The sequence below is a fragment of the Anas platyrhynchos genome, chromosome 16 (assembly GCF_047663525.1).
Source record: "Anas platyrhynchos isolate ZD024472 breed Pekin duck chromosome 16, IASCAAS_PekinDuck_T2T, whole genome shotgun sequence".
Taxonomy (NCBI): Eukaryota; Metazoa; Chordata; class Aves; order Anseriformes; family Anatidae; genus Anas; species Anas platyrhynchos.
In genome coordinates, this window is record NC_092602.1 from 12671709 (window position 1) to 12687091 (window position 15383).

Sequence of the window (15383 nt, forward strand, 5' to 3'; positions counted from 1 at the left end):
TCCTGTCGTGTTTCAAAATAGCAAAATGAGCTAGGAGTGTCACCATAATTCAGAGCTGAAGCTTTACAGCCACAGAAGCATTACATAACTCCGTAGAAGGTCAAACAGTAAGTACCTTTTGCTGCACAGTAGCTTGGCCCTGTGCAACCTGAGGCTGGATAGCTTTCTGTTGCTGTGCTGCTTGATGATGCTTGAGTTTTAGAAGCTGCTGGACATGCAGTGGCTGTGCAACTACTGTCTGGCCTCCTGAAAATTACAAAAACAAATAGAACTGTAAGATTCTTCATTTTATTGCTTTGTCCCAGTAACCGCAGCTTGCAAACAGATTGTGCTTTTATAGACTTACACATCCGCATAGCTTTGAGCACTGATAACCCACTGATTTTAATAGGAATAAGACACATAATTTTGACAGTAAAAACACTGTTTTATCTAAGGGCATGAGTAAGCTAAGTATGTGTTATTCCAGTCATACTTTCTACAGGAAAAATTCTTTCTGCACTACAGAAGATAGTTCTGAAAGACAAGTTTTTCTGTTTCCACTTCACATTTTAAAAAATGCAGTTACTATGACTTTATTTTTAAAACTGTATCTGTTCACCTACTCGTACACACAGATTTCTGAGTTAAGAATCATACTAACCTCCAGATTAAATGGATTAAGTGCAATTCTCTTACCTCATTTTTGAAACATAATGGAGTTTAACCTCTACAGCTTTAGTTTTCAAAAAGTGTCTCCCACACAAGATATTACTTGAAACAAACATCCTACCTTTAAAAAAGTGGAATTTAAAGTTATGTTTTAGCAAGTGGGTTGACATACCTGCTGCTTTCTGTGGCTGCCCAATAGCAACACTAATGCCTGCAACAGTTACAGGGAGTGTAGTGACTCCTGCAGATGACACAACAGCAGCTGGAACGGATACCACTGGAGGTTTTGCCAAAGCAACCTGTGCTGCTTGTGGAGTTTGGGCCTGGATCTGTCCTTGTGCTTGAAGCTGGGAAGCAGGAACACGAGTCTAAGCAGTAAGGAATGAAGATTATTGTACTGGCACAAATATATATATATACTTATATATATAATTTGCTGCATATAACAGATTATTATGAAGTGATAGTTGCAAATGTTTCCAAATATGTCTCCTTCACATCTCATACACATCACAGATGGTGTCAGTTGGTCTTTAAAGCTATTTGTGTTAGCATTCTATCTTTTGTACTGCCTAAGTAATGCAAAAGGCGCTTATGTGCCTGAATAACCTGCATTCAGTTATTTTAAGCTAGCATAGAGAACGAGCTGTCCAAGACTGTTTTCATGAAGTCAAAGAAAAACTTACAAGACGAGCAACTTGCAGGTTTGTCACAGTAGTGCCTGTGAGAACTGCACCAGGACGAGGTGCTGTAACAGCAGTGAGCTGTTGAGTTTGCTGTTGCTGTTGCACTTGTACTTGTGCTGTTTGCTGTTGCGCTCCTTGCTGTGTCTGCTGTGCCGTCTGCTGCTGAGGAAGCTGCAGTTTCTGTTTCTGCAACTTGATCAGCTGTTCCTGCAAAAATAAAACACTTCTGTCATTTCAAATTCTTTATATGACTACAGGAAAAAGAATGGAGATGAAGTTGCAGCTTTAAAGGAGAAAGATTCTATGCCAGACTTCAGTTTAGATCCAAGAACTAAGAACAGAACTCCTTTACACTATGGGTGGCCAGTCAGCTAGAACTAAGTACTTTATATCCTGACCTACGGCGACAGTGGTGCTACTTGAAATGGCTATCAGACTCCCTGCCTCCTTGAAATTTTAGTGAGATCACCTTTAACAAAGACCCACATTTCATTTTAGTTCAAGAAAACAGGGTGCAATACACACTGCTAATGATGCTTACAGTAACAATGAGAGCAACATGCCACATTTCTTCAAGGACATTTCCTCACCTGTGACAACTTGCCAACAGTTTTTATTTGAGCTGGAGACTGGGCTTGTGCCTGAGCCTGAATCTGAGGGACCTGCACTTGAGCAGCCTGCTGCTGCTGCTGTCTCAGAAGTTGGAAGTGAGCAGGGGTGATGGTTTTACCAGAGAGCTGAACTGTTGGTGTAGCTGTGAATAAAAAAAATAAAAAAATAAATCAGTGAATGGATATTTCACTGAAAATTTCACATTCAAAGACCCTCAGTGAATGAATTAATTCAACACCAAATTTAATTCTGTGATTTCACCTGAAAAGCTACATTACAGTTTGTGGACTAACCACAAATAACAACACGTTCACATAACAATGATGAAAAAACAACATAAATAATACAATATGTACTCCTTTCTTCATAATGGGTTTTAGTTGCAACACTCGATTCTAATATTTTACTGCTAGATTGTTAATAAACCTTTTTAATTGTAATGCCTAGCGGCCAAGCCATTCTCTACTGCAACACTCCATCCATAAATACTCACTGGCAAAAAAAATATATCATCTAAGCACCAGCAATAAGCAAGTTAAAAACCACAGCATCAATTAACTGGTCTGTCTACAGATCCAGACTTTCAACACTGTGGAACTTCAGAGGTCAAACAAAGTACAGGAATTCTGAGGTCCTTTGTGTACCCTATGAAAAAATCCCTCAAACACGATTATTACCTGGTGTAACCTGAGTCACCAAAGATCTTGTCTGGGTCTGCACAGGTGTTAAGTTTGTAGTTACCACTGCTGATGCTGTCACTGACGTTACTGCACGAACCCCCTGCGTAGATGCAATGGTCACCAGTTCTGTGGACGCAGCAGGTGCTGCCGCTGTCCGCTGCTGGGTGTGTACCACTTGTGCAGTTGCAGTGCCTCCTGAAGTCTAAAGAGGAACACAGTCATTATTCCTCAGTTCTCATACCTCACATAAAACTACGCAACGTTCTGGAAATAGACTATACAGTTTTAGAAACAAACAGCAAACATAAAGCAAAGAAGGTCCAAATCTTTCTAACACAACTGTTTGAATATATCTCACAATTGGCATCTGGTTAAATCTTTTTCAAACATGCTAATCACCAAACCCTTAACTACATTGCAGTTCACTACCCTTCCTTTTTTTGCTTAACCTTTTTAAGATCTTGCAACCTGAAAATAATAATAAAAGATCATAATTAACAGAGCATAAAATTATTACAGGCTGGCAATGATATTGACATAAACAATTTCCGAAGACAGCACTCAATTATGAACTAATTTTAACTGCATTATTTCTTAAGTATTTTGTTCTGATAAGCCATCCCAGTGTATTCTGGTATTTTGGTATCACAAGACGCACGTGAAGCTAGCAAGGAGCAGAAACATAGCAAAAAAGGAGCAGAACATAGAAAGCTAATGCAGGAAGCAGATATGCAACGTGCAAACAAAATCAATCCAGAGCTACAACTGGTGCTGCAATCTACTCACAGTCAATGTTCCGGGTATAACTGGTGAAGCCAGACGTTTATTGATGGGCTGAAAGGTAGCAGCAGGGACTCCAGCAACGGTATTCACTATGACATTTCCACTCACTGTAGCTGAAACCAAACCAGGATTAAACATGAGATTGTAAGGAAAAAAAAAAAAAGAAAATCTGAATATCCTATCATCTCCAATGCCCAATTATAAAGTCTTCTTACCAGTCTGTATACTTGTCCCCGTAACTGCTGTTTTGATTGTGCCTGCCTATTTAGAAGACAATTGAGGTAACAGTTCAGAAAACAATAAAAGAAAATTGAATATAGCTCTTATACTACTATGTTGTTTAACAAAGTGATGTATTCAAGAAATGACAATTCAAGAAAAATACAATAAAATGAACAGATAGTTCTACAACTACTTTCATTTTGCGTAACAACAATTTCTGTATATATTAGGATTCTGCCACACTAATGAGCAATTGGAGACCAGTCAAATTTCTGGTCACTTTCTTCTTAGAAGAAGGGAGTGATGTGTTACTCTGGCACGCCTCAGGTAACCTCTCACACATGAGCATCACTGCGCAGTAGATACACAGCAATACTTGTGGGTCAGAGCACTTTGTCTCTTTCTGTAAAGCTGCAGTACTCTGTTCTTTCAACAACTGAATTATAATCACCACTACCTGCACACTTTAGTGTGCAAACTGAACTGACTCTAATAACAAAAGCCTCAAACTTGTCATCAGAATTACTAATAGACTCTAGATTTAAAGAAGCCATGAAAGCTTTGCACAGATTTGCTTTGTAGGTCCTGTAGAATGTAACATTGTAGAATGTAACATCGCACTTTCCCAGCTGAGGTTAATTTACTCAAAGTCTTGTTTTTTAAGTTAATTTATCAGAGTAGCCGATACAGCTACAGTCTCTTTATTCTCAAAGTTCTTTGCATACACAGTGTAAATTCATTTTCTTAAACTTTAATCAAAGTCTAAACTCAAAAAGACAAAAAAAGTCTTTGCAAAGCATATGGCATTTTTTCACTTCTGAATACCAACACCTATTACAATAATGCTATGAACAGAGTTTTAATAAGAGAATAGAAAAAGATGGAGAAGAAGATACCAAGCATACTCAGGAAAAAAGAAAAAAAAAGAAATAGCTTTTATTTCCCTATACTGACCTAAAATGCAAGTAAAAACCACAAATATAGTACACAGAAAGGAACTGAAGTTACTACATCAGAGACACCAAGCTCTCCCTTTCTTACCAATACTGCTGTGTTGGCCACAGTAGTTACTGCAGTCTGTACTACTGCCTGTGGCTGCTGAACTACCTGTGCCTGAGCCTGCGGCTGAGGTTGGGCTTGTGCTTGCTGTACAGCTGGTTGCTGAGCTTGCTGCTGGCCAGCTTGCTGCTGCTGAGGTTGCGGACCTGTCTGTTGCTGTGCCCTCTGCTGTTCAACCAAAGCCTAGGAAATCAGAGTGTGAGCTTCATAGTCTTCAAAACAGTGCATAGATTAATCAGGATGTATTTAAAATGAAAAAGCCCCAAAGTTTAATTCTAATCAAGTGTGAATCGTACAGACATGATTTCATTGTAGCTCTCTAACTATAAGTTACATGATCCAACTAGTTTCAAACTACAAGCTATAATCATGGTGATATAGCTTGTACTGTAACACAAGCAGTTTACCATCAATGAGCAAGGATGAATATCTCCTGAATAATTTTAAAAAGCAGGCTACAGAATGCCAAGAATAAAGAGATTTTTACATGTTTTATAAGATTTGTACAAGTTTTTTTTTTTTCACATGTGTTTCAAAACGATTTTAAACAATTATCAATATCACATACAGGCCCAAGGAAAGGTCCCACTTTGGGCCTTGTGTATATTAAGAAGTTACAGCTACCCAGAAAAATGACTGTACCAGCAAACTTCGCCCAGGAGTTAGCCCTTCTCATACTTCCTCTGTTGTCTAGAGTTTAATTACTGCAGTCTACATATAACCAAGACGGAGACTGTACCTTTTTCTCTTTTGCAATACGCTCTGCTCGGAGGGATGCAACTTGAATTGGAGGAAGTGGCTTATCATAGTTAATTCCACTAGAAACAATGGTAAGACAAAGTACACAATAGTTAAAAAATAAATAACTGAATATATAATAAATAATTGAATAAATAAATAGTTAAAAAGTACTTTTTACACAATCAATAACTCCTTCAAGATATAAAGTGCCCACCTTTCTGCAAGAACAGATGCATGCTTTGGATTCTTCTGGAAAGGATTCATGCCAAGTCTAAAATTGAGCAAAATTGTATTATTGGAGATAGAAGAAATTTAAAACCAACATTTAATTTCACATGTTTTAGTAGTTGCAGTTGTGGTGAAGTTTTCATGATATACCTATTAGTACTGGAGCCTAAATAAAGACAGACATTTTAAGAGAGATTCAGAGTAAATAATAAATGAATACAGAAAACAATACTGCAGCAATCTACATAAAAAACAAAGTGCTACTAATCAACACAGACATTAAAACATTTGCAATTCAGGCGAACAGAAAGTCTGGTTTATAAAGTAGATTAAAAAAACAACCAAGCTCTTAATCACATATAAAAACAAATTCACACAGTGAGTAAAATCTAACCCAAACACACAAAATATGAAGATGTTCCAATAACACAAGGAAAGAGGTCAAGAACAGAGAAGCAAAACAGCAGTTTGAAACAGATTGTGAAATAACGCTCAGCTGGGAGAGCAATTCAGAACAAAGTCTCCAGGAAGTCTGTGGTGATGGGGAGATCGGATGATCCCAGTTAAACTTACAGAGGTTTGATAGGTGGACTTCTTTTCCCTGCAATCATTTTCATCATCTCAAAATGGTTAGTATAAAGCTGTGTGTGGGTGGCACCTTCATCTTGAGCATAGATCTGATTGGTACGAAGTGGGCGACTGTTTTTAGTCTAAAAAATGAAAATAAACCAACTTTTAATTGTGAACACACCCCACACTGCATTTTGTCTATGTATAAACACATGGTGCGCTTGTAGATTATTTAAAAACGATCTCCAACATATCCTACCACAGACTGGTTTCTGCCTCATGTCATTGATAACTTACTGTTACACAAAACTCTATGGGAAATATATAAAGAAAAAGCAAAATAAGGAGCAGTTCTCACGGTCACACTGGCATCAGCACTTGGGGACATACAAAATGGCAAACTCTAATTTGAAAAAGAATCTTTGCTTTAGTTTAGATCTTGCAAGTTTAATTCAGTACCCAAACCAAGAGCCCATTAGTGTATAGTTATGCATAGCGCACACATAATATAATAAAACCATCACTGCACTGCTCTCCCAACAAAGCTATGTTAACATCCAACACACCATGCCATTCTAATGCTTGGCTCCTCCTAAGTGGAAACTGCCAGTCAGGGACAAACCTGCTTATTAGTCAGAGAATGTGACTACAGTCAGAAGTTCTAGATTCTCTACCCAGTTCTGTCACTGAGTCGCAGTAGGATTTGGAAGAAGTTGCTTATAATCGTGGAATTTATTTTGGTTTCTGCAGCGCATTATCATCCTCATTTACAAAGAGGTGCTTCAAACATTAAGTTCACTACGTATTTGTAATCCACTTAGACCCTGCTATGAAGTATGTCCTTACAGATCTTAAGTACCATCATAATAATCAGGATAAGTTACATGGTGGTTGTTAGATGGAAAAATATCCACTACAGTTTAAGTGAAAACAAACTTCTTGCATGATTTAAAAATTATCTATCAAATCCAAAAGCTGAAGTCTGGTGTCAATCCACTGTATCAACAAAGAAAGGAAAAAATAAATTTGGAATTTTAATTGATGTTTCAGAACTCAAGTAACACTCAACATGGATCTCATATGAATTATCTGCCCACCTCCATTGCTGCTAAATACCACAGTGTCTAGATTTGATTTTGAAAGAATACCAATGCACACCTTATAAATACTTTTTGTCTTCTTTTTAGGATTAGCTTCGTACATTAGCTGTAAAATAAGAAGGAAAGTTAGATGATCTTTTGTGGAAGATTTTGTTCAGGTGCTTTTTCTTTTCAAAGAAATCATATAAAATAAGTGGAAATCCTGATGAGGATAATTTTTTAATCTTTTAAAAGTTATTTATTTACACTGTTGAAACATTTAACTAAAAAAAAAAGTGTTTACGGAGATAAGGAAAAAAAAACTCTACAAACTTAATGTAAAAAAGATGCATCACTCTATATAAACTCACCTTTCCTTCTTCCCTTGGAATAATGACATTTTCATATCTGTTTCGGCATTGTTTTGGTGAGCGATAGACTCTGCTGCATGAGTTAACAACATCACTAACAAGGTCCCAATTGGGAGTGTGTGCTGGCGATACAACAGCAAGATTTAAAGGAAGCTCCAGCAGCTGCTTCACTGCCTGCAACAGATAAGGGTACAAAAGCTTCAGGTAACAAATCATTCCAATCTTCCAAACCAATCCTTATTTGCATGGATCCACATGCCATTATTACAATGGGGCAGAGCTTAGAATTCAGTCCATGGGTTCACCTATGTTCAACAGATAATAAATATGCATAAAATGTTTTTATACAGATTGATGTCTGCATAGGTAGAGCTGCCATTCAAGTGCTGCTCTCTTCTCAAAGGTGAGAAGAACTTTAGCTGCATTATCTAACATCCAATCAGACTAACCTGGGCCACAACAGTAAGCAGTCTCTACAGCAAGAACAGAACTTAATTTATCCTTAGGGAAACACAAGCGATATGCAATCTACTCTGAGTTAGATCAGCAAAATGCCAAACAAACTGTAAGGAATTACAAATAAACTTGAAGAGAGAAAGTGCTGAAAGAGCCATTTATGACATTAGAAGCTAAAATACAATACATAATATCAGCAGAAAGTGCAGGTAATTGCCTGACCTGCAGAAGTGCCCAGTCTTCACTGATCAACCACTCAGGATTATCCTGTCCAGCTTCAGCAGCAGGTTTGACAAGTGTCGGCAAAGGCTTTGCAAACTGTGTTTGTTGTTTCAGCAAGATATTTTTCTTCTGGTCCTTGCCTTCTCGTCGCATTTTCAACATTCCTGGAGTTGCTCGATCAAAAAGTGAACGAGGAGGAATAACTGTCTCTCCATGACGTTGCTTTTTCTTCCTACCTGCAGCTAAGACCAAAAAAAAAAATCCTCAGTAAACAGTTACTACCAGTTTGATTCATGTGCTACGTACAGCTGCAAAATGCTCCTGAACACGCAGAGTATTCCATACTACTTCTTAAAAGCACAGTGTCAGAAACTATAAGGGTTCTGGCCATACTATGTTTTAAGTAAGAACAGTCTAACTCACACAGCAGAATACCTATTTTCTAGAAATTCAGAAGTAAAAATAACCGTATGTCTAAATCAAAAGACACGCTGTCTAAGACAGACTGAATTTTTGGTGATACAGGACCACAGTGAGACAAGAAACGCACGTTTGATCTTTACTAGACCAGACGTGTAGGAAGTATCAAAAATCCTGACGTTTTTAACTTTCAGCAATAAAACTTCCAACAGTTTTGAACAAGCATTTACCAGAAGGATCTGTTTTGTGTCGTTTACGTTCCTTCCTAACATACACTGGAGGCAACTTTGATTCTGGAATAGGGGTGGTATCATACATCAGGCACATAACTGAATCAATATAGATATCATTGTCATCCTGAGGTGGAGTGGGGGGAGTCCAAAGCTGCACAGAAAAAAAAAAAGTAGTTACTGCACTATTAACTAATCACGGGTCTTTATGTTTCAAAAGATAAAAAGCTTATTAGGCTGCCTGCTACTACATGTACTTACTGGCATAATTTCAGTTTGTCCATCTGGACCTTCATAGACATACTCCTACAAAGCAAAAAGAGAATGCAATTCAAATGATCTGACCGAACCCTGAAGGAAAAGGTATTCTCAGAATACCTGAGAAGACTTCACTGTTAACACTTCAGAAATATAATAATCAGGAATTACTTTGTTGTATGCATCCTCTCGAGTGTAGGTGAGAAGTTCTTCTTCATCATCCCAAAGCATATTTTGTTCTTTTTCCTTTAACTCCTTCATATGCTGGACTTCCCATGCTTTCTTTACAGTTTTCAATTCCACCTAGGTAAAAGTTAGAGTCCTTATAAACTTCATGCAGTAACAGACATTAGATCAGAAATTACTGATTTGTGTTTTTACAGACAAATTCCTTAATCTTTGATATTTACAGGCAAAGATACTTTACATACTTTTATGGTCAGTTAAAGGAGATTTTGCGGGTATTGCAGGTATTTATACCCTTGAAATAAAGCAAACTGAGTTAAACATCCAAGACAACCAGAACAAGCTCCTTTACCCAAATAAGCAGGCTCGCTGAAGCTAATGATATTTTTCCCTGCTATCAATGGAGTACAACAAATATTTGCTGAACTGTGCTGAATAATGTCATTCCCATTTTACAAAGAATAAATGAAAAATTGACATCTGCTTAAACCTAAAGAATGACAAGATAGGAATATCTCTGTAAGGTATTCTTGGGGTTCATAAAGTACAGCAAGAGAAGACAATAGAGGTGCCTACAACATACTTACTCCATGTCACTGGAGCAACTTCCACTACACACTGAAAATATTAACCCCTGCTTGTATGCATTATGATGAAAAACATGGAATAGAAATATTTGCTATTTTACCTCATTCATCCGAGGCTCAGTCTCATCAACTGACACATGGAAGAGCTCTAAATAATTCAAAGCATACTTCTCAATTGGAGTCAACTGTGAGAATGTATCAAGGAAAAACAGTTAGTATTCAGAACAACAAAAGAAATGTAACTGAAGGAGACTGTATCAAAGGTTTCCTGAAAACTAATCTCCCTTTCTGATAGTTTAACATCAGCTTAAAATCAGTAGGTTTCTCATCCATTTAATGAGGTATCAAACTAATTGAAAACAAAGTTGCTTTAAAGCAAGTCTGTAAAGGAATTGAAATATATGAACTAAATATGACTTTTTAACTAAATATTCATGGAAGGTCATGGTACCTGATCCACAACAGCAACTAATTCCTGCAACGGTGAGGGCTCTTCGTTGTATTTTGTCTCGCAGAGCTCTGAGATTAAAGGCTCAATGTGCGACTCAGATCTTATTTCTTGTATGTGATCATTTGACTCTTCATCTTCATGCTCAATACTGTTGAGGGCCTTTAAGAAAGACATTTTTTAAAAATAATGAGGACTTCAAAAACATGGAAAGAAGCTCCTGTAAGAAGTTCAATGAAGCCCAACACAAATTTCTGCAATAAATCTCTCCTCGGGCAAGAGAAACAGTCCCCAGAAAGATTACAACTTCACTGCATCCCTTTGGAAGTACTGTTAAGAGGAAAATGTCAAAACAATATAAACCTAAGAGAAAACAGCTTAGAAGAATTTACTTCCTCCCCAAAAATAAGAGAATGCAGTGTAACACTAATGTCGTACAGCTGTATTTTTAATGCCTGGGTTAATAATTACCTCTATGAATGGTCGTGCAACTTTAGGTGAAATGGTTTCTGCTGGAGAAGGCTCCTGAGAAAGTACTACAAACTCTTCTGCTTTCACTCTAAATCCAGAATCCTCCATAGGAGAATGAACCTCAAACAACTCCTGAATCGTTTGCTTGGTAGTTGGAAGAAAAAAAGAGAAGTATATTCAGCTTTCAGAACTATTTTGGTTTATATACTATTTTAAATTAACTTAGGTTCAAATAACCTTATAAACTATGCACTGACTAAAGAAAAAATAAACCTTGATCTTTTATTTCTGGAAAATTGTCCATTTTCTCTTCTGTAATTTTCTTATGTGACTACACAGTAGAATAACATATTATTGAGCAACTTATAGGAAAGCCAGAAATGCACACTTTAACAACCTACATCACAATATCAGGAGTGCCAGGAGAGGACAGACTAGATTCATCAGTGCTGTCACTGTCTTCTCCACCTTGAGACCAGCCTACGTCACTGAATACCCAAACTTTGTATTTCATGTTTTCAAAGTCATTGAAAACTTCAATCTTACAAACTGCAGAAGTTTGTAGCAAAGTGCAAGAAACCAGAATATAAAGTCACAAAGGTGATGACTGTACAAGCAACAGAACAAGAGCAGGTAATGCCACATTCTCTCAAATACTGACAGCTAAGTTCCAGCAGTCCTGAAATCTAATATGCTAACCTATCAATTCCAGCCCAAACATATTCCTTATATGCTGTTATTTAAAATTCCAGCACAGATTTTTTGAAATTACTAAACACCACAACACTGGTGCATGTTTTAATATTAACTTACCTGTGTTAAAAAGGCCATTGAATAGTCATTTCCCTGAGCAGCTACTTCTCTGATCAAGTCCTTTGTGCCATTTTTCAAAAGCTTCTCTTCTACAGAATTACCACTGACAAGCCTAAAAAAGGAGGAAAAAAGAACAGTTTCAGAAACAGAAATTTCCCTTGTAGAATAATTATGAGCTTTTAATAAACTTTTTTTTGGGTGCTGGTACAGGCCAAGAACAAAACAGATACTACCTTCTCTACTTTAAAGTTTTTCTTTAACAATTAGTATAAAAGATCCACTATTTAAAAATGTGAGGTATGCAAGCATAGAAAAAACACACGTATATGACTCATTAATTACATGTGGTGTTAAGACTACAGCTTCCTATGATAAACTGGAGGGGGGGTAGATATTGAAGTGAGATGATGATTTCAGCACTGTTTCAACTTTATTTCAGATCATTTAGGGCAGTGCTATCTGAAATAACCTTACATTAAAGCATGTTAAGGAAAAGTTATTGATCTGTAAGCATCACCTGTATATGTGGATATCTTTACATCTCCCAATTCTGTCACACCATTCCTGTGCCTTTGCATCCATTACTGGATTTAGATCATTGTCATAGAACACAACAGTGTCTGCCTCAACAAGATTGACTCCAGTGGAGCGACTGTGAGAAGAAAGGATGGCACAGAAAATGCGCTTGTCTCTGTTGAAACTTTTCATCAGTTCCTACATAAATGGAGTAAAAGCAAGTAGTAAATAAACCACACACCAAAATAAAATGACAAACCAAATTCACCAAGGCCTAATAAAAAAAACAAAAACAAGACAAAAAAAAGTCAACATTGCAAAGTAAGTGAGAAACCATATAAATTTTGTTCTACTAGCATATAAAAGGCTATGGAGCACATACTGTGGTACCCATGGACACACTTACCTGCCGTTGTTCATAGTTAGCATATTCATCAATCCTCACGAATGTGAGGAAATGGAAATTCAGGAACAATTCCAGTATGTCCAACATCAGAATCATCTGTGACAAAATCAGCACACGGCGCCCTTCAGATTTCAATTTTTGAAGCAAGACAGCAAGAGCTTCTAATTTTCCTAAATTTTAAAATAGAAAACCAATAATGGTTTTTATATAGACACTCCATTGATATGAAACTTGAAATTACCAAGTATTACCACCCAGTGTCCGCCTTTACCTGAGTCATACTGCACCAGCCGGAGGTCAGGGAACTGCAGCAAGTGCGGAGATGTAATCCGATGCAACTGATGCAAGTGTGGAGCTGCCTTCTGCTTAAGACTATGTTTAAGGACTTTCAATCTGTGGCTATATGAAGGGGGAGGATTTGCTACATACAAACACGGTGGAGCAGCAACTGCAGCTGGCAATACGAAGAGAGCCCTGTGAAAAGCATTTTAAGAAGTGAATGCCAGGTTAAGAAACTACACACAAAACAATATGGCAATAATTTTCAGCCTGTAAACAGTGTAATTTTACACTATTAGCTACACACTTTGTTGAACTGACTTAGTAAGCAGTACAAATCTTAGAAGTGTTAACATTCTCTCTCTCTCTCTCTCTCCTTTTTGTTTTACCTGTTTTGATAACAGCTTCTGTTAAGATGTTTGTTATAATTTACATCATTTTCTGCTAAATAAATCAATCTAAACCAAACAAGCTCATGAACAGAAACAACAACTTTACAGTTTTACTGAAAAGGACTGTTTGAGAAATAACTAAATGTGGGAAAGACCTACAAGGGCTGAGTCGTGCATTACCTGTTAACAACATCCCTTAAAGATTCTTGTTGCTGAACCAAAGTCTGGATCATTTCTTGCAACGGATCACTTGGGCCTCTTGAGGCACTTGAAGAAAGGCAACAGTTCACAAAGCCAGCCCACCTCCAACTGTTGTCCTCACAGGAAGACAGCTGAAAAGGCTTTTGTTCACCAATTAAAGAACAAATACCCAACAAGTCTCTGCCATACATTGGAGCCCTTGAACAACGGCGCTCGTTGCCAGAAAATATTCTGTCCAAACGTTCCTTTAGAAGTCGGTTCTTTTCTTCATATGTTTCCTTTGACAAGAAAAGTTGAAAAAATGTATTTGCTGTCAGTAACAATTACTTAGGAATTCTGGTTTCTTTAGAATTAAGTTATCAGGACCTGAGTAATGCGTGTCTTTTAGCATTAACACGCTCATTTCTAACAACTATTCACACCAATCACAAAACATGCAAGTTTCAAGATAAAATTTGAAGATTACATTTAAATCCAATAAATATTAAAGAGTCAGTTCCACCTTAGATTGGTGTCTTGCTTCTATTAGAGTATATTTCATAGTTTTGGAAAAAAAATAAAAAATTATATTTGAGCCATTTCAAGTAATGCTTTAATATTGATAAGTTGCAGTTTCTTGTAATTTAATGTTTGATGTTTTCCAATGTTTTATAGGTTGCTTAAGTAACTTTTTTAAAAAATTGTCCAGATTAGAGATCCATGAAATTTGCCCAATTGCCAGTGTTGTAAACTATAGGTTAATATCAACCCTGAAGAGTTGCGTTTCTGTAAGAAAATAGAAATTAAGTACCTGTGATTGTCCATGTGTAGGTGCTGGTTTTAACACTGCTCCCATATCACCAGATGACAAATTAGTAACTGTAGTTCTACCTGGAATACAAACTGAGGATAAACCTTGTGTTTATATATTTATTCTTCTGAAGTTGCACTTATTATTCTCAATAAGCAGACATTTCTTAGCTGCAACACATATCATGTTACAGATAAACTTTTAGTCTAAATATTCATTAGGTACTGGAAATTTGTACCTCCTTCACTACATCAGGCATCTGATACATGTTCATTACTACTATTTTCACAAATATAGGAGAACAGAATTTTACTTTGCTTTGCACAAAGACCTGTTGAATTCATAGTTTATTCAGAATGTCAGGTATAGTGCATTTAAACCTTATACTCTATATCAGAAAAAGATAATTCTAATTTACTTTAATTAAACTATACAAGATTTTTCAGAAAACATATTAGATTGGTATATCTACAAACTAAAGAAACTATACACGATGGAATCTCACAGTAGCATTTCTGTGAAGTCAACTGTTTTCAGATGTTTTACCAGGCACCTAACTGAACTGTAAGAACATTACAGACAACTAATTGAAACTACAGCGATACCCTTAATGTAGTAGCAGACTACAGACGCTACGTAGTGGTTATTTTCTTGATATGATTTATAGGTTTCTATCTCAGGCAGAACACATTGGTTATCAGCACGGATTATTTGTAATAGAAAAGCAGCACAACCCTCTGCTACTCAGTGTGAGACTGCATTTAATGGTGAGTCAATACACCAATGAAGAACTGAATTCAAGTTAACAAGCAGGCACTAGCTCTTACATTAAGAATAAGAGTCTCTGAGGAACCAGCAGAGTTGAAAGCTTTGCCTTTATACATTTTTATTAGAGAAAAACATGCCAATAGAGATATCCAACATATTCCAATCACTCAAAACAATTTATTTATCTGGTATCTTATCCAAAATTCAGGAAGTCAAAATAAGTATTTTCAATATGCTTTACATCCTCCTCCAAAGATT

General features: G+C 36.8%; 1 protein-coding gene across 23 annotated transcripts in view; it reads right to left on the minus strand.

The window, feature by feature from the left end:
- The window catches only part of EP400 (E1A binding protein p400), a 52008-nt gene that overhangs the window by 5344 nt on the left and 31281 nt on the right, over window positions 1-15383 (minus strand). For 11 of the 23 annotated variants that reach the window (XM_072024669.1, XM_072024668.1, XM_072024667.1 and 8 more), the window contains 26 exons: window positions 14358-14449; window positions 13547-13845; window positions 12967-13169; window positions 12696-12865; window positions 12291-12487; window positions 11774-11885; window positions 10961-11104; window positions 10493-10651; window positions 10143-10226; window positions 9440-9571; window positions 9272-9316; window positions 9011-9164; window positions 8361-8602; window positions 7683-7856; window positions 7391-7438; window positions 6236-6372; window positions 5649-5705; window positions 5433-5511; window positions 4676-4876; window positions 3628-3673; window positions 3416-3525; window positions 2627-2831; window positions 1928-2091; window positions 1338-1544; window positions 824-1019; window positions 116-246 (listed from right to left, as the gene is read on the minus strand). In XM_072024669.1, coding sequence (XP_071880770.1) covers window positions 116-246; window positions 824-1019; window positions 1338-1544; window positions 1928-2091; window positions 2627-2831; window positions 3416-3525; window positions 3628-3673; window positions 4676-4876; window positions 5433-5511; window positions 5649-5705; window positions 6236-6372; window positions 7391-7438; window positions 7683-7856; window positions 8361-8602; window positions 9011-9164; window positions 9272-9316; window positions 9440-9571; window positions 10143-10226; window positions 10493-10651; window positions 10961-11104; window positions 11774-11885; window positions 12291-12487; window positions 12696-12865; window positions 12967-13169; window positions 13547-13845; window positions 14358-14449 — 3788 coding nt within the window. Of the gene's footprint in view, window positions 1-115; window positions 247-823; window positions 1020-1337; window positions 1545-1927; window positions 2092-2626; window positions 2832-3415; window positions 3526-3627; window positions 3674-4675; window positions 4906-5432; window positions 5512-5648; window positions 5706-6235; window positions 6373-7390; window positions 7439-7682; window positions 7857-8360; window positions 8603-9010; window positions 9165-9271; window positions 9317-9439; window positions 9572-10142; window positions 10227-10492; window positions 10652-10960; window positions 11105-11773; window positions 11886-12290; window positions 12488-12695; window positions 12866-12966; window positions 13170-13546; window positions 13846-14357; window positions 14450-15383 lie in introns of those variants that run through there. The other 12 variants (XM_072024687.1, XM_072024690.1, XM_072024688.1 and 9 more) reach the window with 5 other exon arrangements.